Raw genomic sequence first — 11,443 nt, forward strand, 5'->3', positions numbered from 1 at the left:
TCTAGAACCTCCTAGTGGTTTCCCAATGGCTTTGCAAGGGCCAGAAAACTTCCCACTTAAATAGTTTCCATCTCCTACCATTCACCTCTTTATGGCCTCAGGGCATTTGCAGTCTTGCTTGGACCGGGAAAGTTAAGGACATAGGATCTGCAAGGCAGGTAGGTAATTCGAGTTTAAATCTAAGCACTTATAACCATCACTTCAGAATTTCCGAGAGTGCCTTAAACTGTGTGATCAATTCCCTTTTATTATTAATAACAATTAAAAATTTCTTGCCAGGCATGGTGTCTTAAACATCTTTAATCCTGTCACTCGAGAGGCAGAGGCAGGCGGATCTCTGAGTTCAAGGTCAGCCTGGTCTACAGAGTGAGTTCCAGGACAGCCAGGGCTACACAGAGAAATGCTGTCTTGAAAAAACAAAAACAACAAAAATTCCTTCTCCTTTGCAAAATGGCAATCACCCTCAGTTCCCTGCCTCTTAGAGTTGTACAAAGGATTAAATGAGAGAACTCAAGACCCAGTTGGTAGGGTTCAGCATGCACAAACTGGGATCCATCCCCGGCACTGCAAAAACAAGGCACGGTGGCCCGTGCGGTCAGTAATATTGGCAAGTATGACAATACTTCCTCAAGAGCCAGGCGTGGCGGCTGGGGGGATGGCTTAGTGGTCCAAGGGCTTGTCGTGCCAGCGTGGAGATCTGAATTCAGATCCCCAGAATTCATGTAGAAACCATGGCCTGGCACCTGTAACCCAGCACTGAGGAGGCAGAGAGGAGAGAATACTTGGGGCCTGGGGTCAGCCAGTCTAGCTTATCTGTGAGCTCCAGGATAAAACAGGTGAGGGGCTGGAGAGGTGGCTTAGCAGTTAGGAGCATGGGGTGTAGAGGTCTATAGAGTTCAATTCCCGGCACCCACATGGCAGCTCACAACATCCATAACTCCAGTTCAGTAGGTACAACTCCCAGTCATGGTGCACACTTACCTGAAGGCAGGACACTCCTAGACATATAATAAAAGTTAAAAAGTGAAGAGTAAGGAAGACACCAACCCGGAGCTCTTGCCTCCTGTGTACACACACACAGGCACTCACACCCACACCTACAGTTACAACACACACACAGACACAGTCAGGCATGTGGAGCCATGTAGAGGATGGTTTTTGAGACCACAGCTAGGTCTGTGAACCCCTGAAACAAATTCTTCCCCCTTGGGAAAAGTGGTCCCTCCACCTAAATCAGCAATCTTGCTACACTTTGGAATGTTCCACCCTCTATACTTAGCTCTAAAATGTTTCTAAATTTGAAGTGTCCAAACTGTGCTGGCTGGTTTTGCTTCCTGCTGAGACCTTAATGAGTATTAGGTGTTTATTGGGGTGATGCCAGCACCCAGGAAACTAGGCAAGCCTGGCCAGCCTGAGGTACAAAATGAGACCCTATATCAATAAACAAACAAACAAACGAAGTCAAGAGATGGCCTAATGGTTAATCCTGGGTCAGCACCCAGGACCCACATGGCAGTTCACAACTGCCCACAGCTGCAGGTCCAGGGCGTCCAGGCCCACTCTGGCCTCCCTGGGCACCAGGCATGCACTCGATGCACTTGCAGGCAGGCAGAACACGGGTACACATGAAATAAAAATAAAACTTTTAAATAAAATCAGGCGGGCTGGTAGCTGGCTCATCCGGTAAAGGCACTCGCTGCCAAACTGATGACTTTAGTCCCCAGAATGTTGGTAGTAGGAGAATCAACCCTTGCAGGTTATCTGACCCCTGCACAAAATGAATGTACTTTGTAAATATATAAAAGATGGCTCAGTGGTTAAGAGCACTACTGCTCTTACAGAGGACCTGGGTTCAATTCCCAGCACCCAGATTATGGTCCATAACCATCTGTAATTCCATTTCTAGGGGATCCAAGTCCTCTTCTGGCCTGTGTGAGCACTCCATGCACGTGGTACACAGATATACATACAGGCAAAACAATTATGCACACCAAATAAAAATAAATATTTTAAGATAAAATAAAGCAACAGGCACCAAGTGATAGTCTAGCTTTCTGTGACAGAGTCTCACTACATAGCCCAATCCTCCTGCTGCTACCTGTAGACAGCCTGCACCACTACTCAGGCTAACAGACGTTTGGTAAGCGCGTAAGTGTGCAACATGAGTGTGCAACCTCTATTCCTCCCGGGGCTTTTCAAGGGCAAGGAGGTTAGTGCAAGGATCCAGTGGGTTGTCTTTGGTGCCCTTTAGTAGCCCTCATGGTCAGTCCACTGGAACATCAGCATGCCAGAAATTCCAGCACTGGAAACCACCCACTGAGGCTGAGTGACCTGACCACAGTGGCCAGACCCAGGAGAGAGGAGACTGGATGAACCGGCCTTGTATGGGAAGCTAGGCGGCCTGGAGGGTGTGTCTTCACAGATCTGGCTGGCTCTGACCACACCCTCCGCCCCCACCTGCAGTAGGAGAAAGCGCAGAAGACAATCAACACCACAGAGCCAGGAGGCAGGAGGATTTTACTATGAATATAACACACACTTTCCCCAAACCACCATAGATGCCGGGCCCCTTTATCCATCGGGCCCCAGCAGCGCCTCTTCCTCCTTTACCCACTTGGGACTCTCTCCAATTGGAAGGGCTGGGCTGGGACTGTCATGAGTGGGAGAGCAGGGATCCGTTTGGGACTTGGGGTTGGGGTCAGGACTGGGGACGAGATCTGGGTTAGGGCTGGGATCAGATTCTTGGTCGGGGCTGGGTACCACATCAGGGTCAGCATCACGGCCTGGCTTAGGGTCAGAAGACAGAACAAGATCAGGACTGGAGATGGGTCCTGAGTGGGTCTGGAGGATGGGATTCCGGAGTGAACCCAGCACAGAAGTAGGGTCAGGACTCCGGGCAGAGCCGGCACCAGAGCTGAAGCCCAGGCCGGATTCCAGCACAGAAACAGCATCAGGACCTAGGAAAGCGATCTGCCCGGGCCTCATCATAGATACTGGGCTCAAGCCAGGCCCGAGGCCCAGCCCCGCTGCTGCTGCGGCGGCGGCGGCTGCGGCGGCAGCTGCAGCTGCAGCTCCCTCGTGCACCCGCTTATGCTTGGTGAGGCTGGAAGCTTGCCCAAAGGCCTTGCCACAGAGCTGACAGCGATAGGGACGCTCGCCAGAATGCACGTGGAGGTGTTGCAGGAGCGCCGAGCTCTGCCCAAAGGCCTTGGAGCAGTGTGGGCAGGCGTAAGGCCGCTCACCAGTGTGGATGCGGAGGTGATGCTGCAAGTTGGAGCTCTGCCCAAAGGCCTTGCCGCAGTGGGGACAGCGGTAGGGACGCTCGGCCGTGTGGGTGCGCTGATGCTGGAGCAAGGCGGAGCTCTGCCCGAAGGCCTTGCCGCACTGCGGACACGGGTAGGGGCGCTCGCCGGTGTGGGTGCGCAGGTGTTTCAGGAGCGCAGAGCCCTGCCCAAAGCCCTTGGCACACACCGGGCACTTGTGGGGACGCGGGCCACCATGTGTGCGCAGGTGTTGGGCCAGCAACGAGCCGTGACCGAAGGCCTTGCCACATACGGGGCAGTGGTGTGGCTTCTCTCCGCTGTGGCTGCTGCGATGCTTGAGCAGCGTGGACCGCCAGCCGAAGGCCTTGCCGCAGGCAGCACACTGGTAGGGCCGAGCCCCCGTGTGGATGCCTCGATGCTGGGCCAGTGTGGCGCCGTGGCTGAATGACTTGCCACAGTCGGGACAGCGGTAAGGCTTCTCCCCGCTGTGGGTGCGTCGGTGCTGGCTCAGCCCGGAGCTGCGACGGAAGGCTCGCCCACAATCAGGGCAGGAGAAGGGGCGAGGGGGGCTGGCGGGGGCGGGAAGCACCGCTGGGCTCGTCGCCAAGATTTCAGGGGTGGCAGTGAGGCCAGAGGGAAGGGAACCCACATCAGGGGCAGCCGGGCTGAGGCTGTCATTGCCTGGGTCCAGAACCAGGGGCACCGGGCCAATGACATCGGGATCAAGGTCGAAACTTGAAGACATGGGATCCAGATCTTGGGAATCCGAGTCTGGCTTCCCCAAAATGGATGGTTGAGCTTCTTCTGCCTCGGGGTCCAGATCTTCAAAGCTGGCATCCCCATCTTCTGAGACAGCATTGAGGTCTTTCGGCTCTGGCTCGGGGCTTTCAGAAATAGGGTCTGGATCTTTGGGGCTGGGGTCCAGGTCTTCTGGGTCTGAATGAAGATCTCCATAAAGAGGCCTAAGGCTCTTGTGGCCCGGGTTCCTGACCAGGACTGAGCGCCTCATCCTAGACGTAGAACTGCTTGCGGCTTCTGGGACAGAATCTGCAGTATGAGCACAGGAGTTGGTGGAGGGAGTTCTGGGGAAGGGAGAGGGGACTGGCCACGCTACACAAAAGTCCCTGCTAACTAGAGACAGATTTTGTCCTTGTCCTTAACCACAGAAAGAGTTCTAACTAGAGTCCTCGCCGGGATTTGGAGTAGAGGAACCCTCATATGATGTGCTGGGACCCTCCCTTTTCAACTTAAAGCTGGGCGGGATAAGAGGCCATCCTGGGATCTTGTTTTTTTTTTAAGCAAGGTCTTGTGTAGCCTGAGTTGTCTTTCAACTCATATGTAATCAAGAATGACCTTACATTTCTTATCCTCCTGCCTCAGCCTCCTGAGTGCAGAATTACAGGCTACGCACAACCACGTTCAGCTTATGTAGCACTGGAGTCCAAACCCAGGGTTCCCTGCATGGTAGTTGAACGACATCTCCAGCCCCATCCTGGGCTTGGGTCTTATGGGAGACAGTTCTAAGGTCTGACACTCTTAATCTGGGGAAAGGGGTGTCAGGGTTCTTTATTCCTCATGAGGTCATGGCCTGAAGTTTTGCTCCACCTTGGAAAGTGGTAGATCTGGATGTTGCTGCTAGAGAGGGGGGCTTGTGTGGGTTGCCCCCCAGAAGCAGAGAAGTAGAACGGATTGTGGTAAGGCTGAGAAGTTAATGGTAGCTGCACCCCTCTGTGTCACAGTGAGAAGGGCAGGGACCCTTGTTTGCTTATAGGTAAGCATTCTACACCCCACAGCCTAGGTGGGATATAGTCTTTCCTAGACAGATCTTTGATGTCTATTCCCTAAACTAGAGGACACGGGAGAGGAGATGTGAGCTAGCAGCTCAGTACACACCTGTAATCCCAGCACTTGTGATGCTAAGGCCAGCCTGGGCTACCACCCAACACGAGGTTTTCAAAATTAAGGAGCGTGCATACATGGGCCTCTCCTGGGGAGGGAGTGCCAGGGGCACTAAGAATTCCACAGCCAGAAGGGAGGAGAGGGCAGTTAATAGATCTATTTTCCTATTGGCTAGAAGCTTGTGAATTTTAACCCCTTGGTGAAGAGCTGGTGAAAACAATAGCTTGAGCGCTGTGAGGTAAATGAGAGAGCTGGGGGGGGGGGGCGGTCTCCAGGGAAGGGGATTCCTGAGCCACAGACTCCATGATTAGGGTACAAGGACTATGTTAGGGGAAAGGCTGGGGGGGCAGAATGGGAGAAAGTAACAGAGCTTTGGGGCTGAGGGAACCCTTTGTTTGGCTGGACTCCTGGGGATTTGGGAGACCTACCCAGCCCCAACCTCATAGCCAGGACACAGAGGGGTGATGAGTTCCCCAACAACTTCTCTACCCAGGCCCCACTGCTGGAGATTAATGGGCAACTCTCCTGGGTGTCCTCCCAGGTTTCTGGGAGACAAGGGACTTTTAGATTGCTTTCGAAGAAAGCAGCCACATGAACTCCCATCTCTTAGATGAGGGAGAGGCCAGGTGCACCCCAATCACCTCTTGGGAACACGGGCTTCAAAGAATTCCCAAGACTGGGAGGTGAGAGATCCTGGGATCCTTGAGGTAATACTACACCTTCCTCCTGCACACACTATGGAGCAAAAGGCCTTTCTTAAGTCCCACATCGGAAGAACAATACCCCAGGCTTCTCTTGGTTCCCAAGAAGAAAGCACACCCCTCCCTGCCCGCCCCCAACACCTCCTGAAGCAAGGAGGCATCCTGCGCAACAGGACCCCAGAGCTAGCAGGCGCCTCCACCCATCCCAATCTCAGGCTCACTGTGGGGGGTTTGGGGGTGGTCCTGGGGGTGGCGGATGATAAACGCACTAGGCCTGAGCTCCTCGGGACCCTCCATCCACCGCGTCTGCAACACTGATGCCCCAGCTCCAGAGCTGGCACCACGCACTCAGTGAGGGGTGCATATAAGTAGCCCGGAGCCGCGCCCCGCACCCTGCTCTTAGTGTGGGGGCCTCCTCCCAGCCACCTCCCCCTTTTGCCCAGCCTTCCCCAGTCCGGCCCGATCCGCTCTCGGGGTCACTCACCCGATGCCCCTCGCCCCTGCCCGGCCCGGCTGCACCCGCGCTGGCTAGCCGGCGTCTCCCCGCCCCGGGCTTGCAGGAAACCCCACCGCCCGCCAGCCCCGCCGGCGGCCCCCTCGGCCCAGCGGCCCCGCCAGGCGCTCCCGGGGAGCGAGAGGGGCCGGCCGAGGGCCGCTGCGGGAGCTGCTGGGACTTGTAGTTCGCCCGCGCCCTCGGCGGCCGGCGCCATCGCTGCCCCCGCCCCCCGGGCCAAGCCTTTGTCCCGGCTGGGGCCACCCGGGCCAGCGCGCGTCCAGGCTTTGTCTGCACTCTACCAGCCCGCGCCACCCTGGCACGATCCCTCCATTCACCCAAGTGCCTCTTTCGCCCCCTTCTCCGACTCTGATCTTGACTCTCTCCATCTGTATCCCTGTCTCTGTCTCCATATGTACATCTCTCTTCCATTCTGTCCCCTCCTCCCCGTCTCTTTTGCCTTCACCCCCTTAAGTAAATTATTTGATTTATTGTGTATGCGTGCCGTGCTGCCCATAGGGAAGTCAGAGGACAATTTGCAGGAGTCGGTTCTCTCCTTCCACCGTATAGGTCTCAGGGATGGAACCAGGGTTGACCATGCTTGACCGTGTACCTGTACGTGAACCATTTCTCCAGTGTTCTTTTCTTTCTCTTTTCCTACCAGAGTCTCTCTCTTTTCTCTTTCAATTTCTTTGCCTCGAGCGCGGTCATTTTGTCTGCCTCTGACTTCTTTAGTCTCTGCTGGCCTCTGTCTTGGCCTTTTGCCCATTTCTCTATCTTGGTTCAAACAAGTGCTATCATGATAATATTCAAACACATAGGCAAAGGGAGGCTTTGAGAAGTCCTGCAATTAAAAAATGTATCTGTCTTTGCCTCAACCAGTATTATCTCAAAAAGTTTAGGACTGTCAAAATGGCTCAGTGGGTGAAGGTTTGTGTGAGACAGGTGAGGTTAGAGGGGTGACCCCGTCCGTAATCTGCTTGCTGAAGAAGCTTAAGGACCTGACTTCAGACCTCTGGCACTGATGTAGAAAAAGAGACTCGGTGGTGGGCACCTATAGTCCTAGATATGAGGTGGCCAAAACAGAGGAGGATCCAGGGCTCACTGGACAGCCAGTCCAGATGAGTCAGTGAGTTCCGGGTTCACTGAGAAACTCTGTTAGCCAACAAGGTAGTTCAGTGGGTAAAGATACTTGCCCAAAGGCCAAGGACCTGAGTTTGATTCCTAGGCCCCACATGGTGGAAGGAGAGAACTGTCTCCTACAAGTTGTCCTCTGACCTCCACCTACAAGCTATGCATACCCCACCACATAAACAAACAAACAAATAAATGAATGAATGAATGAATGAATGAATGAATGAATGTAATTTTAAAAAATCAAGGTCGTTAGGCTGTGGTAGTGCATTCATTTAATCCCAGCACTCAGGAGGCAGATGTAGGCCAGTCTCTGAATTTGAGGCCAGCCTGGTCTACAGAGCTAGTTCCAGGACAGCCAGGGCTACACAGAGAAACCTTGTCTCAAAAAACAAAACAAACAGACAAACAGACAGACAAACAAGTAAATAACTAAGTTAAAGCTAAATAAGGGGGAGCAACCGAGGAAGACACCCGAGGTCGACTCTGAACTCCACGCGTGTGCCTATGTGCAGCTGTTTGTTCACAGAATCCTTCACTGCTTTTAGGTAACTCTTTCATCCCCCGCCCCCAATAGTGAAGCCTGGCACTTCCATCTTCTCAGGCTCCTCTTCTAATGGCGGCAGTTCAGGAAGCTGGCACAGCGCTGATTTCGGAACACTAACGCAGTCCATCAGCCAGGGCTGAGGAAGGCTCTAGACCAAACACTCCCCTGCACCACAGAGGGAATGAAAACAAGCCCTGGCAGCTGGACCCGGACGCGCCTGGGCATAAACAATGGTCACAGGGTGAAACAGCACAGCGAGGCCACCCTCTCACCATATCTGGACCAAGAGAGACGCAAGAATAGGCCATAGCCGGAACAATGACCACACATCCCCCCTTCCCCAGAGCATAAATGACTGCCTCTGTCTGCCTGCCACGGCCCACACTCCACTTTCAACCCTCCCTCATCTCTGAGATAAAAGGAGCTGGAGTCCCAGCCACGGACCACACCAGCCATAACTGCTTCCATTTTATCTAAAGCCGTCCAGCACAAGTGCATGCCCCCCCCCTCCAAAGTCTTTAATACTCCCTGCTAAAGAGCCTCCTGTTTTCATCTTGGGCTCTTTCTCACTGAACACAGAAGCTAGTCTTCCTCTCTGCTTTCCCCCCTCACTCCCTCTCCTGGGTCTTATGTAGCCCACATGTAAGAGACCTCAAACTTACTATGTAGCTGAGGAAGGCCACCCTGGACTAAATGAGACCCTTTTTCAAAGATAAAGAAATAAAACAAAATAGACAAAAAGAAACTAAAAACAAAATTCCCCCAAACAAAACTAAAATATCAGGAATCACCCCCTGGGAAGAAAAAGATATTGAAATGCCGAGTTCTCGCCCTCCATCATGTGCATTCTCAGGATGGAATTCAAGTCTTCCTAGCTGGCCACAAGCCGGACCTCCTGGGCCATCTCACTGGCCCCTTCAGGGAGGTCTTAAAAGACATAAGCTTCTTGTATACATTCTTTACAAAGAAGAGATTGTTTCTACTCCATGTGAAATTGCTGGAGCTGAATTCTCTGTCCGCACTAAATGAAGACGGTAATGAGGTAGACATAAAACTGGGATGATCAGAGATAATCTAGGGGGATTCTAAAGCCTGTTTCTCCTGACATATTAAATACTCCCTATCCACAGAACCTAAGTAGCCCTTTCAGTAGTGAGAGCTCACTACAGGCTTTATTTACCCTCCGGTTAGGATATGACTTCCAACTAGATGGATGGTCTGGACAAATGTAGGTCTGTTGCTAGGAGACAGGCTCCAGCAATATTAGGCCCTGGATGAAAAAGATGTGGTATGGCCAGGCTTGGTGGTGTACACCTTTAACCCCAGCACTCTGAAGGCAGAAGCAGGCAGATCTTTACGAGTTCAATACTGGCCTAGTCTACTTAGTGAGTTCTACGCCAGCCAAGGCTGTATAGTGAGATCCTGTCTCCAAACAAACAAAAACAAAACAAAACAACATTGTGATGAGAGCCAGAAGGATGGCTTAGAGGGTAAAGGTGCTTGCTGCCAAGCCTGATTTAACTTCCCCCTCACCCTCATTGTGGAAGGAGAAAATCAACTCCTACAAGCTGTCTTCTGACCTCCACCCAAGCAACGTGACACACGTGCCCCACAACAACCTGCACTAAGTAAATGAATCTTAACACACACACACACACACACACACACACACACACACACACACACTGAAACTTTTATAAGGCTGGCATGCACTTTAATTCCAGCACTCAGGAAGCAGAGGCAGGTAGATCTCTATGACTTTGAGAACATCCTGGTCTACATAGATAATTCCAAGCCAGCCAGAGTTACATAGTGGGATGTTGTCTCCAAAAGAAAGGGGTGGTGGTGCCCTGAAGAGCTGGCTTGGCAGTGAGATGCTCTTGCTGCTCTTACAGAGGACCAGAATTCCCCGAATCCACATAGAGTAGTTCACAAATGCCTGTAACTCTAACTCCAGAGGACAGGATGCCCTCTCCTGGCTTCTGTGGACATAACAAAGACACACATAAATAAAATTAATATTTTTTAAAATTAAAATAACATTTAAGGCCTGAAGAAGTTTGGATTGATACTGTCCCTGGAGCCCCAGGTCTCTACCACACTCAACATCCCTGCCCAACGCCTTTGTCCAACACTAGCCATCTTCTCTTTTTTATATTAACTACTTTAAAGATTAAAACAAAAGATGTACTTATTCTTATGTGTTCATATGTGTTTCGTCTGCATGTCTGTCTGTGCTCCACACAGAAGCAAGTGCCCTAAGGATCCAGAAGAGGGCGTCAGACCTGGAGTTACAGACAGTTGATTTAGGCACCATGTGGGCACTGGGAATTGAACTCGAGTCCTCTGGAAGAGCAGCAGTGCTCTTAACTGCTGAGCTATCTCTCCTGCTTGATTTTAAACTTTTTCTTTTCTTTTCTTTTCTTTTTTGGTTTGGTTTTTTGAGACAGGCTTTCTCTGTGTAGCCCTGGTTGTCCTGGAACTCCCTCCGTAGGCCAGACTGACCTCAACGCAGAGATCTACCTGCCTCCCGAGTGCTGGGATTAAAGGAGTACACCACCACTGCCTGGCTGATTTTTAATTTTTTAATTATGTGTCTATGTGCATATCTGTGTGTGTGAGAGAGAGAGTTCAGTGCATTCTGAAGCTGGGGCACTGGGGCTGGACTCACAGATGGCTGGGAGCCACTGGATATGGGTGCTGGGAATGGAACTCTGGTTATTGGCGAGAGCAGCAGGGCTCTTAACCACTGAGCCATCTCCAGACCCACACTATTCATAGACTGTGTCATTCCAATGTCAGAAGAGCCCTCCACTTCCAGGAGATCCAGTGTCTCCTTCTGGCTTCCACAAGCAGCAGGCCTGTCCATGGAGTGCAGACATACGTGTAGGCAAAACACATGCTGTAAGAGAGAAAGAAAGAAAGAAAGAAAGAAAGAAAGAAAGAAAGAAAGAAAGAAAGGAAGGAAGGAAGGAAGGAAGGAAGGAAGGAAGGAAGGAAGGAAGAGAGAAAGGAAGAGAGAGAGAGAGAGAAAGAAAGAAAGAAAGAAAGAAAGAAAGAAAGAAAGAGAAAGAAAGAAAGAAAGAAAGAAAGAAAGAAAGAAAGAAAGAAAGAAAGAAAGAAAGAAAGAAAGAAAGAAAGAAAGAAAGAAAGAAAGAAAGAGAACCTCACAGTTGGAGAGTGCCGTTCACCATGGTGGGGTGGCAAAGCAGCAGGAGCCAAGGCAGCCGGTCACACCACCTCACCGTCAGGAGGCAGCAGGCAGTGAGGAGGGCTGCTTACGCCACTTTCTCTTCTCCAGGCTGGAACCCTAGCCCATGAAATTGTGCGCCTACATTCAGGGTCTCCTCGCCTTAGTTAATCTAATCTAGAAACTCTCACGTAGACATGCTCAGAGGCTTGTTTT

The 11,443-nt window shown here is 51.7% G+C and overlaps 1 protein-coding gene across 2 annotated transcripts; it reads right to left on the reverse strand.

The window, feature by feature from the left end:
• Positions 1 to 2,500: 2,500 nt before the first annotated feature.
• Positions 2,501 to 6,501, reverse strand: Znf358 (zinc finger protein 358). Of its 2 annotated transcripts, none has more exons than XM_006970197.3 (2): positions 6,348 to 6,501; positions 2,501 to 4,310 (listed from the first exon to the last, which is right to left on the reverse strand). In XM_006970197.3, exon 2 carries the CDS (start codon positions 4,270 to 4,272, stop codon positions 2,572 to 2,574), a length of 1,701 nt encoding a protein of 566 aa, XP_006970259.2. In that variant the 5' UTR covers positions 4,273 to 4,310; positions 6,348 to 6,501; the 3' UTR covers positions 2,501 to 2,571. The 2 variants fall into 2 exon arrangements, with proteins under 2 accessions (XP_006970259.2, XP_076416515.1); XM_076560400.1 differs by lacking the exon at positions 6,348 to 6,501 and adding an exon at positions 5,157 to 5,409.
• Positions 6,502 to 11,443: the final 4,942 nt, after the last annotated feature.

The sequence above is a fragment of the Peromyscus maniculatus genome, chromosome 23 (assembly GCF_049852395.1).
Source record: "Peromyscus maniculatus bairdii isolate BWxNUB_F1_BW_parent chromosome 23, HU_Pman_BW_mat_3.1, whole genome shotgun sequence".
NCBI classification, from domain to species: Eukaryota; Metazoa; Chordata; class Mammalia; order Rodentia; family Cricetidae; genus Peromyscus; species Peromyscus maniculatus.